This window comes from Protopterus annectens, chromosome 9.part0 (genome assembly GCF_019279795.1).
Source record: "Protopterus annectens isolate FY-2018-M chromosome 9.part0, PAN1.0, whole genome shotgun sequence".
In the NCBI taxonomy this organism is placed as follows: domain Eukaryota; kingdom Metazoa; phylum Chordata; order Ceratodontiformes; family Protopteridae; genus Protopterus; species Protopterus annectens.
The window spans coordinates 1,459,997,125-1,460,015,188 of NC_056743.1; the positions used below are offsets into that span (position 1 = coordinate 1,459,997,125).

The 18,064-nt window shown below is 39.1% G+C and overlaps 1 protein-coding gene across 5 annotated transcripts in view; it reads left to right on the plus strand.

Moving 5' to 3' along the window:
- Nucleotides 1-18,064, plus strand: part of LOC122812119 (adhesion G protein-coupled receptor E2-like) — a 1,702,710-nt gene that overhangs the window by 1,008,149 nt on the left and 676,497 nt on the right. For 4 of the 5 annotated variants that reach the window (XM_044084406.1, XM_044084405.1, XM_044084409.1 and 1 more), the window contains one exon: nt 13,464-13,610. The exons of the other annotated variant lie outside the window; for it this stretch is intronic. In XM_044084406.1, the coding sequence (XP_043940341.1) occupies nt 13,464-13,610 (147 nt within the window). The remainder of the gene's footprint in view (nt 1-13,463; nt 13,611-18,064) is intronic. 5 annotated transcript variants of the gene reach the window in all.

The following is an 18,064-nucleotide window of genomic DNA, read 5'->3' on the forward strand; positions in this document are numbered from 1 at the left end:
GTCAATTTTCTATAGAAGTGAAGGATTCCTGAGTCAGTTTTTTTTATAGGGAATCAAGGTTTGCTGAGCTGCTGATGGTAGAATTGTCTGTATACTGTACTAAGATAGCATTCTTACTGCCCAGATCAAGGTCATTGACAAAGATGTTGAACAGGATAGGTCCCACTATGGAACCTTGTGAGACCCCAACTGCAACAGAGAGAATGAATGACCAGTCAGTGAGCAATTTTGCTACCTGGAGTCTATTAGAGAACCATGACAGAGAGTAATTGTCAAGGCCTAGACTGCAGAGTTTTTGTAATTATAGGGAGGGACACAGCATTGAAAGTTTTGTATAGATCAAGAAAGAGAGCAGATACAAATTTATTATAATTTCTAAAAAACAATTCACCATGAGGGCCTAGTAAAACAAACTCCAAACAAAATAAAATTCACTGGAATGCACTGATAAGCATTTGTCAGTGCTTTCTACTGAATTTTATTTTGTTTTACTATGATTTCTATTTGTGTTAACATTATTAGTGCAGTTAAGGAGGGTGGTGTAGGTACTGTGGTGGTAACAAAAACCATGCTGTAAAGCAGTCAGGAGTACATTTTGTGTCATATAGCAAAGGAGTTTGTACTGAATGTATTTCTGAAGTATTTTTGATAAAGGATCAGAATGGCGATGGGGCTATAATTGGCGAATTTGTTAGAATGACCACCTTCGTGGATGGGGAGGTGGCAACATCTTTTCTATAGTAAACATACATAAGATACATTAATAGAGTAGTTTATTAGAGCTGAGACAGGATAAGCTTGTTTGCTCAAAGCTGCAGAAAGTTAGGCCTTCTGCCCTTGCTCTACTGTTTTCCAAATACCTGTTTAGAAACTACAAATGATAAGTGCATATTTTCAACTGTTTTCTGCACTGTCTGACTAACTAAAATAATATTTGCTGCATATCTGTTTGTTTAAATTGTGCAATTGTATTTTACTGCATTTTTTAGATTGTCTGCTAATTGAATTCCTCTTACAAATATAATTACTGTTCATCTGCTTATTTTTTCATTTTACTTGTTTGCTGCACTTGAAAAACACCAGCATAGACTAGGTCCAGGTTTTTGCTGAACCTAATACTGTTTGTGACCTTTGAAGCTTTAAAACAGTTAATCTTTTTTTTCTGGAGAAGCCCCCATGCCCTAGTGGCAGGAAGGTACAGTTTGGACTGATATAGCTAGAGTTTTCTGTTGCGGGGCTTTGTTTAGGGCATTTTGATTGGATAATTTGAACTTTGGTTGTTGCTTGCTTTTCTGCTTTAAAAAGCCTATGTTTGAACTGGTTTGTGCTTGTTCAGGTCTGCTTGCACATCATGCAGCATTACACACTACTGCATAGAGGGTTGATGGTTACAGTCACCTGCTCTCTAGCCTCACAAATATTACCTAAAGCAGAGCTATTTGCACCTAAACCTGCTAATACTGTCCCTTGCAGTAGTCCCACTTCGAACAAGATTATTCCTAGTACCATATACTGTCAGTTTCCCTCCTTTCCTCCGACTGGCCTGGTTAACATGGGTCTACTGAGGCAGTGTGGCAACTGCCTCATGTACACTGATAACTCCCTGTTTCTAAATCATTCCTATACCATTTCTGAGAGATGCACCTACATTATAAATCTGGAATCACAGCTCTCTCTCGCACAGTAAATACCAATAAAGAGCGGGTTGTCAGCCCACCTACCACAACTCGTACTCATGACACACAGCATAGACATAGACCAACATATGCAAAGATACTCGCAAAAAAACCTACCTAAACACCAGAGACCTCCAAAACACATACATACTATATTAACCATAACACCCAAAACACACAATACATATAATGACACAAGCACAAGTGTCTCACCATCAAAGCCCACAAGGCAGTGCACAACCACACCAAATATCTTACTCATAGGAGACGCTATAGTGAGACACACAGACATCCCCCTCACTAGGCTGAATAAGGATAAAGTCATGATCAGCTGTTTTTCTGGTGCTAAGATTTGACAGATCATGCAGGCACTTTCTTCAACAACAAGTACTGTTATGATTCGGACATAGTACATGTTGGTGTGAACGACTTGAGACATACTTCCCTGGACTACATGAAGAGAGAGATGATTGAGCTCTCTGATTATGTGTCCTAGGCAGGTATGTCCATAACCTTGAGCAACATATTATCCTCACCTAGGATGATACCACAATATAAACATAAAATCATTGACTTCAATAATTGGCTGAATTTCTGGTGTCATTCTAAGGGGATCCAGTTTTTGTTAGCCTGAGATGACATGATCAATAGACCTCAATGCTTTGCCAGAGATGGTTGGCAAATGCTCTTGTCACCTCCATTGTGCCCTTTTTTAGACAATGTCACAAGGACAAAATTCCAGATGTAAAAATGTCATCAAAAAACAACCTCAAGGTTATGCTGCTAAATGTTAGAAGTCTTAGTATGAAACTGCAGTCACTGGAAGCAGTCTTTACCTTGGAAGACGCTGACATCTATTCAGTCAAAGAGACCTGGTTCAAGGCTGTGCAGAGCACCCCAGCCATACTGGGTTACACCTCCTACCACACATTCAGACCATGAAGGGAAAGCATGAAAACTAACGGTGGCAGTGTATCGATATTCATTAAAGATAAATACTCCTCTAGACTGGTTAAATAGTATGATGCCCTGAAGACACTTCAAGTGCAACTAACTTTTGGTAGGATACCTAATCAAGTCATTGCCAGCTACAGGACCCCCTACAGGAATCAAAGCACCCACTCTGCCTACTTGGATCTACTGGAATCCATCAAGATACATCTGAATACCATGGCTCTGGGTGATTTTTAATTACAAGTCCATTGACTGGGTAAATTACTCATGTTTACCCAAAGGTTCCTCAAGTTCATTAACTCGAACACCCTGGAATAGCTGGTGCTAACCCCGACTAGGGGTGCCAACATCTTGGATCTGGTGCTTACAATATTGGAAACTGCTGTAGCACCAACACTATGAGGTCTTCTCTTGTCAGATCTGACCACAAATCAGTCTCGTTCAAAGTAACTATCACAACTGGCCCCTCCCCCCAGCAGCAAGTAAACTAAACACCTTCTCCAAACCAGAGTCTATCCTTCTAAGTGATGGTGTAAATAGCTTCACTGCACCTCCACCCTCAGATGGAACTGACAACTATGCCGAGTCTTATACCATGTTTTTTACAGACATCTGTATAACTGTATTTATGTGGCCATACCTGATAGGACCAAAACAATCTGTTCAAGGAAGAGCAAACCTGTCTGGTGGACAACTACCATTGACAGGCTTTAAAATAAGAGGAAGAAATTGTTGTCTGAAAGTAAGAGGAAGAGTTCTCTAAACTGGAAACACTCCCTCATCAGCTTAAACAAGCAAATAAGACTTTTTGTAAAGTCCTCCAAAGCAAACTATGAATCCAAATTAGTGTCATCGAATAAGGGCAACCATAAGGTGTTCTTTAGCTACATCCATAGCCTAAAAGGTAAGACCCAGATGTGCACTAAACTGGTAGTTAATGATACCACATACACTGAGCCTGTGGTCATAGCAAACCTGTTAGCTGATAGGCTCTGTAAAAACTTCACTACCCTGTCCCCACCACACATACCCCATGACATTCCTTCCACCTGTGTCCCACCTTGTATCTCTTAAATAACAGGTTATAAATGCCCTCTCCAAAGCCAAAAACATAGCATCTATGAGACCTGATAACATCCCAGGCTGTGTCCTACATGGGTTCCAACAAGAATTAGCAACATCATTGGGTACACTTTTCAATCATAGTCTAAGCACCGGCTCCATCCCAGCTGAATGGAAAATGGCCACCATTATCCCCTTGCACAAAGGTGTTGCTTCCACTAAGTCTGGGAACTATAGAAGTATTAGTCCTACATAAAATTTTGCTGGCATAGCCTTATCTGCAAGATCATGGAGAAAATTACCATGAACCTTATCAACAAAGATATAGGCAATCGCCAAACACTTGACCTTACTCAGTACGGATTTGCCAAAGGGAGATCATGCCTGTTAAACCTGATAGACTTCTTTGAGACAGTCACCAGAGCCCTGGACAAAAACTGTGCATACAGCTTACCTGGACTTGGCCAAGGCTTTTGACACTATTCCTAACTCAGGCATTATTTACAAACTCAACCAGCTTAGTATCAACCCTTACATATTTAGGTGGATTGCTAACTGTCTCACCGATAGAACCCATACAGTCAAAATAGGGGAATCTACCTCCAACAGCAGAGCTGTAACCAGTGGTGTTCCTCAGGGATCAGTCCTGGGACCTCTACTGTTTGGAATCTATTTCTCTGAAGTACAAGCAAAAAGTAAAGGTCTGTGGCTGACCAAGTTTGTTGATGACTGCAAACTGGGTGCGATCATAGAATCTCCAAACTAAGTCAACATCCTACAAGAGGATCTTATACAAGCAAATGATTGGTGCCAAAGTCACAGCCTTAAACTCAATGCAAACAAATACATTAACATCCCTTTCAGTAAAAGCGATCTTCCAGCTAACTACCACCTTAATAGAAACACCTAAGCATGCACTCAGTGGTGAGAGAACTGGGCACGCAGGTTGACGGCAACCTTACCTTTGATCATCATATCTCCACAGTGGTAAGAAGGGCATTCTGCGTTGCTCATCTCATATGTAAGGACACTGCGTTCAGAAAAAAAAAGTTATAACCTCCTTGTACTCTTCCCTCCTTAGGCCAATAATTGAATACAAAGCCCCTTTTGATATGTACCTTTCCAGGCACCTGCAGCAATTAGAGAGATCACAAAAGTTCCAAACAAGGAGAATTCAAGGTCTTCAGCATCTGTCCTATGTGGACTGGCTGAAATCACTGTCATTTTACTCAGTTTCATACAGACTACTCAAGGGTGATCTCTGCCTAGTGTGTACGGCAACCTCTACTCTGTGTTATTGGAAATGCTGCATATCCATAAGTCCAATCCTCATTGGCCCTCTTCAAGTGCAGTCTGGATGATTGGATGAGTAACCATAAATTCACCCCAGGGGTTCCATCTGTGTCTCTTTTAGACAGGAAGAATAGGTGCTGATCATGGAAACAAGGGCAGAACTTGGCTAGGCTTATAACGGCCATAAGGCTATTAGCCTAGTAACTTCCTATGATCCAATTTCCAAATTATGGATAATAAAGGAAGCAAATATAGACAAAATATATATTTTTAATTGAAGCACTTTCATTTTACCTCAATGCAAAACTTTCTGAGATACAAAAATGCACAACAAAACCAGGTATTTTTATAGTAAACACGCATCAATTAAACCAATTAAAACATCACATGACAAACTGATAACCTCCCCTTTAAAATGCATGCATTTACAAATTCAAGAAATACACATTAAATAAACAATTAAACTAGCAAACTTTTACACAGGTTTTTACAAAGCATTACTTAAACATTCACCATTTTATTATATATGAGGGAGAGAGAGAAAAAGAGAGAGAGATCATATTTAATCCTCACAGCAACCCCTCCCCCCAAAACCATATTAAAATACCTTATCCAGTAAGTGCTTTTAGTTTCAATACAGGGGCAATGGATAAACTATCATTAGGTCCTGGCCATGCATTAGCATTTAAAAGTAACTGCAAGGTCATTTCTTGTTTTGTTAACAAAATATTCCATGACCCCCCCCCACCACAGATTCCTTTCCACTTTATATAAAATAATAAAATTAAAATGATGCTCTGGGTGCCCCTTAATATGCCTAAAAGTGCATTAACTGTTTTCTCTGGTCTAATATCATAAATGTGTTCATATATTCGGTCACGTAACCAATGTTCTGTTTTACCTACATAAAAATTATTACAAACTTGACATATTGCACTATATAAACAATTCCCATCATGTCACAATTATATCTGCCTTTCACAAAAATTTTCCTATCATTAATTATTATCTCACTCCCAACCAATATGTACTTAACATAGTTTACATCTACCACATTTATACATGATATGGTTACTACATACTGTCCTGTCCTCAGCCTCCAGCCAATTTTTCAGATTAAAACCTTTCTTATACACAATAATACAATAGAATAATAATATAAATTGGGGACTATTAGAGAAGACAATAGTATATATGAGAAGCAGCTATTATCATGTATAAGAAAGATTTTAATCTGAAAAATTGGCTGGGATAGGACAGTATGTATGAACCCTATTATGTATAAATATGGTAGACGTAAATTATCTAAGCACATATTATTTAGGAGTGAGATAATAATTAATGATAGGAACATTTTTGTGAAAGGCTGATATAATTGTGATATAATAGGAATTGTTTATAGTGCAATATGTCAACTTTGTAATAATTTTTATGTAGGTAAAACCGAAAGCCGATTATGTGACCAAATATATGAACACATTCATCATATTAAAAAAAGAGAAAATGACTAATGCACTGTTTAGGCATATTAGTGAGCACCCAGAGCATCATTTTAAGTTTATTATTTTTAGATAAAATGAAAAGGAATTTGTGGGGGGGTATGAAATATTTTGTTAGAAAAACGGGAAATTACCTGGCAGATACTTTTAAATGCTAATGCATAGCCAGGACTTAATGATAGTCTATCCATTGCCCCACTATTGAAACTAAAAGCACTTACTGGATCAGATATTTTGATACTTTTTTGGGGTGTTGCTGTGAGGATTAAATGTGATATATATGTATATATATATATATATATATATATATATATATATATATATATATATATATATATATATATATATATATATATATATATATATAAAATGGTGAACTTTTAAGTAATGCTTTGTAAAGTCCTACATAAAATTTTGCTGGCATAATTGTTTATTTAATGTGCAATTTTATGAGTTTGGAAATATATGTATTTTAAAGGGGAGGTTCTCAGTTTGTCATGTTATGTTTTAATTGGTTTAATTGATGTGTGTTTACTATGAAAATACCTGGCTTGGTTGTGTATTTTTGTATTTGAGGATGTTTTGCATTGAGGTAAAATGAAAGTGCTTATATTAAATAAAGATATTTTATCTATTTTTGTTGCCTTTATTATCCATAATATGGAATTTGGAAAGTGGAAGTTGTGGTTGGCAACCTAGAGGTGGGTGTATTTTCTCCAGTTTCTCATTTGTTGGGTTCTATCTGTGAACTTCCAATGATCCTATGCTTCTATGGCCTCTGTTGCCATTTTAGAAATTCACCAAATAGATTGTCTGGAGCTAGGAGGTGGGTTTTTGTTTAAGTAGTAGTGTTTTAGTGACAGCAGTGAGGACTGGTTAGAAAGAAAGAGTAAGGGGAGTTATTAGAGTTTGCAATGTGCTCATTACATTGTTTTGAGTGGAGCTGTTGAGTAAGGAAGAGACTGATTTATTAAAGTTTGTGTTAAATTCATTAACAATTTCAGATGAATTATTAGATTTGAGTTTACGTGAAAGCTGTGTTGAGTGGATAGGTTTCAGAAGGATATTTGAGAGAGCCAGAATAATTTGGAGTTCTGATACTTTTTATTTTGGAGGTTAGTGTAATATGTTTTTTGTCTAATTTAGTATGGTATTTTGTTCTGCTTCTATACTCTTTGAAATTCTGATAGTTTGGCAAAGTTTTGCTTGTGGCCCAAGTTTTTCAGGCAGCATCTCTAAGATTCATGAAATGCTTTGTGCTTCTGAAAAGCTAGGTTGCAGGATTTAATTTAACTCATTTATTTTCCTAAGTGAGATCAATTCATTTAGGATTTTTCAGGAATATATTATTGAAGTGAAATACAGCGTCAACAAGTGGTAGGCATTTTAGGTTAGTCCAGCTATATTGTTTCAGTATGAGGTAAAAGTGGTAATTACTTGTGTTGGTCCACATAGATTTATACAGTGGGTGGAGTTGTTAGTGGTGAGAGAAAGACAGTCAATACTGAAGTTAAAGTGCGGAAATACAAGTTAAGAGGAAGTAGCAGGAATTATTTATAATGAAGCAGGTCGTCATGGTAAGTAGATATTTTACAAGTTAATTTGATAGCTATTTCTGTACTCATAAGGTAAGAGGAAAAGAGATTAGATTGGGCAAATAATGGAGAAGAGAGTTAGAACCAGATCCAGAATATTTTGACATCTGGCTTGCACATTGACTATCTGTTCCAGGGAGTTTGTGTTTATTAGGTTTAATGTTTCTAGGTGTGCCTAACTTTTGGGATATTGGCATTTCAGTTAATTGATGAACAGATGACTGCAAACTGGGAGCCATTATTGAATCTCCAAATGATGTGGATAGTCTACAAAAGGGCCTTACAGAAACAGATGCTTGGTGCCAGAGCCATGAGCTCAAGTTCAATGCCAAGAAATGTATAGTTATCCCCTTTGGGAAAAAACTTGTACCCATGAATTACCACATAGGTGGCAGTACACTAAACACCGAACATGTGATAAGAGACTTCGGGACATAGGTGGATAGTGGTCTCACCTTCGATAACCACATCGCCACAACAGTCTGGAAATCCTTCTATGTGGCACACCTCATCACTAAGGGCTTTTCATCCAGAAAAAAGGAGGTCATTGTCCCACTGTACTCATCCCTCATTAGACCCATTATAGAATAAAATGCCCCATTTGGTATGTACCTCTCAAGACATCTGCAAAAACTGGAAAGGCCGCAGAAATACCTCACTAAAAGAATCACAGGCCTAAAGCAGATGCCCTATGCTGACCGCCTTAAAAAACTCCAGCTATACTCTATCACATATCGTCTACTCAGAGGCAATCTCTGCTTAACATACAAGGCCATGTCAAACCCAGAGCTGTTGGACATGCTACTCTTAAAGAAATCCCAATCCCACAGAGCCACACGCTCCACAAATCTAAACCTTGTCATCACAATAAACAAAACATGTTGGTGGGATAAGTTCCTGACCCAAAGACTCCCCAGATTCTGGAATAGACTGCCCATACATGTCAAGCAGAGCACCTCTTTGGCCCTCTTCAAAAGGAACCTTGACGATTGGATGGGAGAAAGGAAATTCACTCCGGGGATCACATCAGTCACCCTGCTAGACAGGGGTCCAGGAAGTAAATAGTGTGGGAAGAAATAGCCAGGGAATTGTTATGGATAGGCTTGTATAGGCCCTAGGGCCAATAGCCTAGTACCAACCTATGAACCTATGAACCTATAAACCTATGAAGGGTAGTTAAAATCACTCATTATAAGGGAGGTTTTAGCAGTGGCAATTCCTTGAGTACTTTTTTGAATCAATCATGGTTATCTGAAGATAGAGGGAGTCCTATAGCAGGTATTAAGTTGGTAATTTGTTTTGGTGGAGACCAATAAGCTCATCTGTGGGTTTCTGTGTATGCATCAAGAAGTGATGTTGTTATTGACAAATATGGATTCACTCTCATAGCTTTCCTGAGGCTTGGATGTGTGATAAGTGCACAACACATGTATATAGAAAGTTGTCTTTATTCTTAAACCAAGTGTCAGTTACTATACAGAAATGACAAATATGGGTACACCTCCACAGTTTCTGTCAGGTCTTAATGTGTGATAAAGTATAGAGAAATTGCTGTTTTTATGTTTAAATCAAGTTTGACTTGCTACATAGACATGGATGTGTTCAAGGTACAGGAAAGACTCGTGTTTACACCTTTAATCTTGAAGACTTCTGGTACTGAGTAGAGTAACCTTAATTTTATTAGGATATGAATTTTGATTTGGGTTGTTTATTGCATTATTGTCAGCCTGGATGGAGTGTCCATTTGCAGAATTCTGTCTAAGAAATTTACTATGAGGACAGCAAATGCTTTAGTCACTATGTGCAAGTGGGCCATCCCTAATGATGCAAGCTGGACTATCAGTTCTCTCATCCCATGCTGACACATACTGGATCCACCTAGAATGGCACCAGCTACAGAGTAAATTGCTACAGCTTATTATCTTTTTTCTCTGTATGGAGACATCATTCTTGGTGAAGGTAGGATTCCACTTAGGAATAGTGGCTTAGTTGCATTTTGAACATGTTTAATAAGAGCCAACATATCTTTCTTTATGCCCCCTTGGGGCTGAGTATCTCAACATATTCACACCAGCATGGGCTACCACAAATTCATAATCATGTTTGTCTGGTGTAAGGGTCTGAAGGAGTTCTTGTAGCACAACGTATCTTGGCACCGTAGAGGCACATAACTTTCACCACATTCTTGTCCAGCCTTGTAAACATGGAATCATCATGCCAAGCAATGGTGTCATCAATTAAAGGGATATTTCTTTTCTTATTTGTGTTCTTAGTCATAGTCAATGGCTTAGTCAGCAGCCTCATGATATTTTACTATGTGTAAGGGTGGTATGTTGAAAGTATATTAAATTCCCTGGTGCACTTCTGGTCTTTAATCTTTGTCCCTGTTTTCAGATGGGGTGAATTCAGGAATTACCTCTGTGATCGATGTCATGCCTGCATTCACCAGCCAATTGCATTCACCAGCCCACCCTGCAGATGGCATTGTGGCACTGGATGGCTTCATACATGTGCAGTTCTACATGTATGTCAGATCTGGTATTGCAAGCAGGCTCTGTGCCTGCATTCACCAGCCCACCCTGCAGATGGCATTGTGGTACTGGATGGCTTCATACATATGCAGTTCTACATGTATGTCAGATCTGGTATTGCAAGCAGGCTCTGTGCCTGCATTCACCAGCCTGTCCTACAGATGTCTCTCTTTCCTCTGGATGGCTTCATACTTGTGCTGCTCTACCTGTGTGTCAGACTAGGTATTGCAGGCAGGCTCTATGCCTACAGTAGCAGGTCTACTATACAGATGGAGATGCTGAAGCAGAGGACTTTGCTTGTTGAACTCCCAAGTCCCTGGGTAGATTCAGTGATAATACTTGAAATAGCTAATGACATTCATTAACACAGATTGTAAAAGAAATCGATTATGTGCTTTGGGTATAGCAAGACACCATTCAATAACTCAATTTTGTGAGGCATTGAATTGAAAGAACCCGGTTGATGAGATGAATTCATTCCAGGAGGGAGAGTTTTGTTTTACTGAATGGTGTAGGAAGAGCAGGATGACAGAGGCTGTTCCCTATGCGAATATTTTGGAATCTGGCCATATAAGTTGATTGTTGCATATCTGACCTTTCTTGTTCTTCCTCTATCCAGTTTCCATCTGAACTAAACATTTCTTAATACACTTCTTTATTCTTCTGGATTTGACACTTTCCAAGTGCTAAAGACAGTTACAAATTTTTTTTCATTTACACTATGATTGCACTGTTCTGCTAAAGTGAGTTAAGAGTTTCTTCTCCTTTTAATACTAGATGTGTTTTATTTGTTTATAACTATTTTGTGTTGTAAATGTTGCCCAGCAATAAGTGATTATTATAGAATGAACTTCACCTTGTTAATTTGAAGGCATGTTGATTATTTTCCCAATTGTTTTCCCCATTGTTTTGCCATTCTGCCTAAGAAGTCAGCACTACATATGCACATATGCAGTACAAGAAGAGACAAATCAACTGTTCTGCATTAACTCACTGAATCAGAAATGGTGGGACACCGTCTGAAATTACAGCAGTGTATGGACATGGATTGAATTGAAATTTTCATTCACCTGTTTTGACTGGAAGCCATTTTTATACAGCCTCCTCTATAGTTAGGCAAGGTGAAATTCCTCGTGCTTCCTTTGCCTGCAGGAAAAAAACACCCAAAGACAGAACACTGACTGCTATATTCAGTTGATATATATATATATATATATATATATATATATATCTATATATATATATATATATATATATATATATATATATATATATATATATATATATCCCCAATCCCAAGAATTCCCAGGATTCATGGATGCATCCCAGGTTAATATGTATCAAGATATCGCTAAGCTGACACCATCTAGCTTGAGTTTATCTGTATCCTGGGAATATATATCTCACCCCAGCAGATTTGTATGTGTTATGGGATCAACGCATGAAGGATTCTCATGTCAAACTTATCCTTTCCTCCTTTGCCCACTTTATCTTTAGTCTAAAAATTGCTCTGTCCACCTTTCTATTACATACGTCTAGATAAATATTTCCTCCTCTATTTTGTTTAGCCTCATTCATTTTGCCTATGGGGTCTTTCTATCCTTATTTTCTTAAATTCAGTCATTTTTATTCCTATAATAAGAAAACAGCTTAGTATATGTGAACCACTGGGAATTAGGTATATCAAATTACCTTATCAAATCTTGAAACAATTTAAACTTGTTATCATTTCTTGCCTCCAGCTTCTGGGACGCCATATTTTAATTGAATATGTTATACTGGATTCTCGACACACTCATTTAGATTGTTAGTTTTTCAAAAATCAGTGTATGAATTTTTGATAGTGTATGTATCTTTTTCTTCTGTCAGAATGTAGTGATCCAGTATATCTCCAAGAAGTTAGAAGTATCTAGTATATGTGAGTCATGTTACCTGGCTGGGTCTTCCCACTTGTGAGTAAAAATTCAGTAGAACAACATCATTGTCTTTGTGGCTTATGTATTTTAGGCCTTATATCTCAGTATGATGTATTAACTTCTAATGTTTCTATTTTAGGAAGAAAGGGAGGGATTCATAAATAATGTATGAAGTTAGATGCAATGGTGGGCCATAAATCCACATACCAAAGCCCCATTGCATCAGTCTATATGTGCATCCTCAGCTGTGTGTATCAGTGAGTTCATGTACATAACAGATATACAAATCAGGGTCCTCACTAACTTCCCTAATTCAGAAACATGTGAATCGTACAGTAGAGCAAGCATGTGCAGTGAAGTGAAGCACCTGTCAGTACCATGTTGTGTAAAGCAACAGAGCAGGACAGCTTACCTGAATGATTACCAGACACAGTGACATTAGAGAAATTACCCCATTGAGAGCCCACACACAGGTAGATTGCTTATGTGCATTATTTTCAAAAGAGACCTGCTCTGCTGTCATGACAAACAGATCAGGAATACTTCTGGGTCTCGCCCTGCTATGACAGGGGAGAAGGGAAATCCAATCTCATGAATTCACCCCCACACCTGTCTAGGTACATAACTCTGTATAGTGGAGCAGGCATGCTGACAGTTCTGACGGTGCATATAGTTTACCATGTATAGCTCATGTATATGATCATGTACAAGTGTATGGATATGGTGGACAGAATATTAGTCTGGAACAAAAACAAATGCAGCAGTATGGATGCAGTTATCTGTTTTTCTTTGCCACATATTCATTCCTATGTCAAATTATCATACCCAGACTTGTAAATGTCATGAAAAATAATGGAAAGAAGGGGTCTTTGAAAAGGGAATAAACACTGTATTCTATAAAATACCTTTTGTGTTTTTGTATTCCCTGTTATTTCAGATGATGATGAATGTGGTGCCAACAATACATGCCCTAACAATGCAAAATGTCACAACACCAACGGAAGTTATTACTGCATGTGTAAACCTGGATTTAAGAGCCTATCAGGAGCAGCAAACTTCACCGATACACAACAGACATGTATAGGTAAATATAATTTAAAAGTCACTCCAGACAAGTTGACTTCAGAGTTCCACAAGAAGAATGCAAAGGTAGGGATAATTTAAGTTTTGATTTTCAGTGTTATAACAGGTTAATGAGCCACATGTAACTAGGCATGTGGTATAACTATGTTAAAGTTCTATAAACCAAGTACTCAGCTGTAGCTATAGTATTTCTGACCTATTCTATTATGGTGATTGTGGAAAAGAAAGTCTTTAAGCAGTGAGTAAAAACTGCAGTGCATAGAATGGGTCTATATTAGAAGACCAAAGATGCATTCTTTCAAATGTGTCTTGGTTTAACTGAAAAGGCTGAAAATGCAAAATATTGAAGCAGCTGTTAAGCAAATTCTTTCCCTGGGAAAGAATTTGCTTGGCTGCTTCAGTACTTTGCCGTTTTTGGCACTGTAGTGTGGTGTCGGAGTTGGTATATTTAAGTAGGGTGTGTGTGGGGGGTGCAGCCCCCCACTTAATGTAATGTTTGAAATTGATTTTTGTTTTTTTTGTTGTAACAGCGATTTTTTTCCCTTTGAAAAAATCGTTGTTCTGACACTTTGATATTGCAAGCTTTCACTTACATAGGGTCGATCAATCATCGTTTGCTTTTTTAAGCGTTCAGTGATTTATATATAGACCCCATAGAATATCTCATATTTCTATGTTTGCAATTATTTCAGATGATAATGACTGTTTTACCCCCAGTACATGCCCTAGCAATGCAAAATGTCACAACACTATTGGAAGTTATTACTGCACATGGAAACCAGAATTTAAGAGTTTCTCAGGAGCAGCTAACTTCACCAATACACAAGAGAAACAAAAAGGTATATATATAATTTAATATTTAATATTTGAGTCTGAGTGTTATAACAAATTAAAGATCAAAGGTAATTAGCTATGTATGTAACTTATATCATTCAGTTATTAACAAGCCACCTCTAGCACCCTGTAAGTCTCTTAAAAATTAGCCCTTAATTTGCTATGAACACTTCATTAAACTAGACAATTGTGTAACTTTCCATTTAAAGGTGGAGTGTATACTTTTAATTTGCCTGATATATGGGCCTACAAGATGTATTGATGAAAATATAAGTCAGAGACATAATGCAGGGGTGGGGGACTCAGTTCACACCAGGTGCAAACTATAAGGGGGTGCAGCCTTTCCTTTAAAAATTTGTTTGCATTTTATTTTAAAAGTAAAAAGCTTAAACTAAGATCAGAGCTAGACCCTTTAAGAGCATTAGAATGCCCTCTTCTGTGCATTCCTCCATGCATTGATGCATGCTTGTACTTGCTGTATACTCCTTTTTCTTATTCCTCATGGAATTTAAATTCAAAATGATTGTGTGTGTATGTGTGTGTGTGTGTGTGTGTGTGTGTGTGTGTGTGTGTGTGTGTGTGTGTGTGTGTGTGTGTGTGTGTGTGTGTGTGTGTGTGTGTGTGTGTGTGTTCATTCCTTGTTCCATGCAGAATTTAAATAAAAGACATCCGTGTGTGTATGGGGGAGGGGGGGTTAGCATACCTCTCAAATCTAGTCAAGGCCTAAAATAATGTGGTGACAAAAGCCCAAAAATAGGGACTGATTATAAATATTGCTCTCATAAACTTAGACAGTTGCCAGAATATCAGGGCTTGTCTTGTGTTAGCATTCATTTTCTGAACAATATGAAGCCTGAAACTTAAATGTATGCCATTATTTAAAAACTTCAGTCCTCAGAATTTACCAGAAAAAACACTAATTTTATGAGGGACAGATCAAAAATGTGAGACAAAAATCTGAACATTCTGCAAAAGGTTATATTAAGGGCTGACTAGTGCACATTTGTGCAAAATAAATTGGAATATTTATGTTTTTTTTTTCCCTTGGGAGGGGATGGTAAGCTGTGTTGTTGATGAAATATCTGGTGCTCAGTTTAAAGTTGGGCATTAACAGCTAGTGTGCCTTTGTATGAAACAAATTGGAATATTCCCCAGGATTCATGAAGCCTGCACCAGGCACAGGCGTAGCATATGCGGGATAATGCCAAATATGTCTGCCGAGCGATTCAGGTACGAACCAACTCCATGTGCACTACCGACGTATGCCAGATCTACGCAGCCCTAGGCATAGGTATGCAAATAACCCCATGCACAGTGTCGCACCATGCTAATGAAGGCATACAGCAATTCACGAAGTGGTGCAGGCGTAGCGCAAGCCCATGAAAATGTAAACCAAAAAAACATGGTTTACATTTTCCCAAACAGAACATCGGAGTTATGAAAGTGGACCAGACTCATGTATTACAAAGTTAACATATACCAATGGTGAAATACACAGCCAATGGCACAAGAAAAGATGTACAACACCTAAAAAACAACATTTAATGTCATGTCCACAGTAATGCACAGTACAACCGGAGGGCATGTGTGTGCAAACAGGAATACAAAGGAAATATATACAAATGTCATAAAATCGCAATGTAAGACAAATCAGGATTGCACCATAATATGTAATGGTAGGCATGGCACACCACAAGCAAGGTGCAAGGGTTGCCAAGGGCCCGTGACAGTGTTCAGTGCTGTAACTATGAATTAGTAGTCAATGCCATACAAATGAGGCAGGTAATACTGAATCGCAAACGTCCCGCCGGATTAAGGATGCACCTGACGGCACAGTGCTATAACACCGAGGAGTGTATCAGAGGTGATACATGACATCAGCAGAGGGGTGTGCCACCATATCAGTAAGCATATTGGAACAATGCAAATCTGGCCTGGCCTTTGCTAAGCAAAGCTGCACGACAGGGGTGGGGAGGAAGGTATAGAACCGTTTAGCTGAGAGCACACATGGTGCTCGAAAGTGCATGTGTACGGGGATGAAATCATGCCCGAAACCCGGTAAGCGGATGCACGCGCCGCAAACAATAGCACAAACAGGAAGGTCAGGGGAAGAAAAGAAGGAAATGTCGAAGCAGGGTAATTGGCATACTAATGAGCAATTAACACCAATCAACTCACGGCGGCCAATCGACGGCAGTAGACAAGCCTGCATGCAGAAACTTGCAAAACAGGATAGGGGAAGCATAGGATTGCAAAGAAAGGAGGGGAGGACTTGGAATGCAAAGATAGGAAAACTGTCATAGCAGAGCAAAGCAAGCCTACAGTGGACCGGCAATAGCACACATTACGCAAGATAAGCCAGGTCTAGGAAAGTATAAATGAAAGCAGGCAGCTGGATGCATGCCAGCAAATGGTAGGTGTAACATGCACAAATGTAAACAGAAGGGCAGGAGGTAATTCACGGCATCCAAATGTAATGCAACACCAAAGGCAGCACAATAGTGGTTCCATTAATAAAACACAGAAGATACCCTGTAGCCACGATCGTACATACACACCCTATGACATCATCAGTGTTCACAGCAAAACAGCATAAAGTGTGAAAACACCCAACACACACCTGTGTATTCCCAAACACTGCACCATAGGTGTAAACAGATGAGGAACTTTTAAAATGTACATGTTGGGAGCTGCCATAGCTGTGATTCATCAGCATGTGTTACAGACCGACAGTGTTGTGGAGGATGATGCTAACAACCACCATAGGCCTCGAGGAGGAGAAGAGTGTTCAGACCAAAGGTAACCTACCAGGGGCTACATGATCTGGAGATAGTAGACCATTACAGGGTGGACAGGGACATCTTACAGCAAATAGTAGAGCTGTGCCGGCCACGCCTGAGAACCAGAAACAACAGAGGGGAACCCATCCCAGTGGACACGAAGGTATATGCAAGCTTGCGAATACTAGCCACAGGTACCTTTCAAAGGCCAACTGGAGATATAATGGGGATCTCACAGGCATCATCATCCAGGGTACTACACCAGTTCCTGGATGCCATGTTACCACATGCCAATGAACATATATACTTCCCCCGAACTCAGGAGGAGTTGGCCAGCAATATGCGTCACTTCCACCGTGTGGCAAACTACCCGGAGGTACTGGGTGCAATAGACTGCACGCACATACAAATCAAGTCACCACCCAGTGAGTATGGTAGGTGCTACATAAACTGCAAGGGATTCCACTCCATCAACTGCCAGGTCATGTGCAATGTCCAGGGCATTATCATGGATGTGTGTGCTGGCCGCTCTGGAAGCTACCACGACTCCCATATCTGGCATGCCTCACAGCTGTATCAGGTATTTGTCAGGGGGGACATCCCACAAGGCCACCTTGTGGGGGATGCTGGCTATGCACTGGAGCCGTGGATGATGACCCCCATCAGAAATGCACACACACACCAATGCAAGAATGCCATAATGAGGCACATGCACAAACCAGAATCATTGTGTGTTCAGGATGCTGAAATCACAGTTCTGGTGCTTGGACACATCTGGTGGAGCCTTGCAGTACTCTCAAGGCATGTGTGCCCACATCTTCATAGTATGTGCCATGCTACA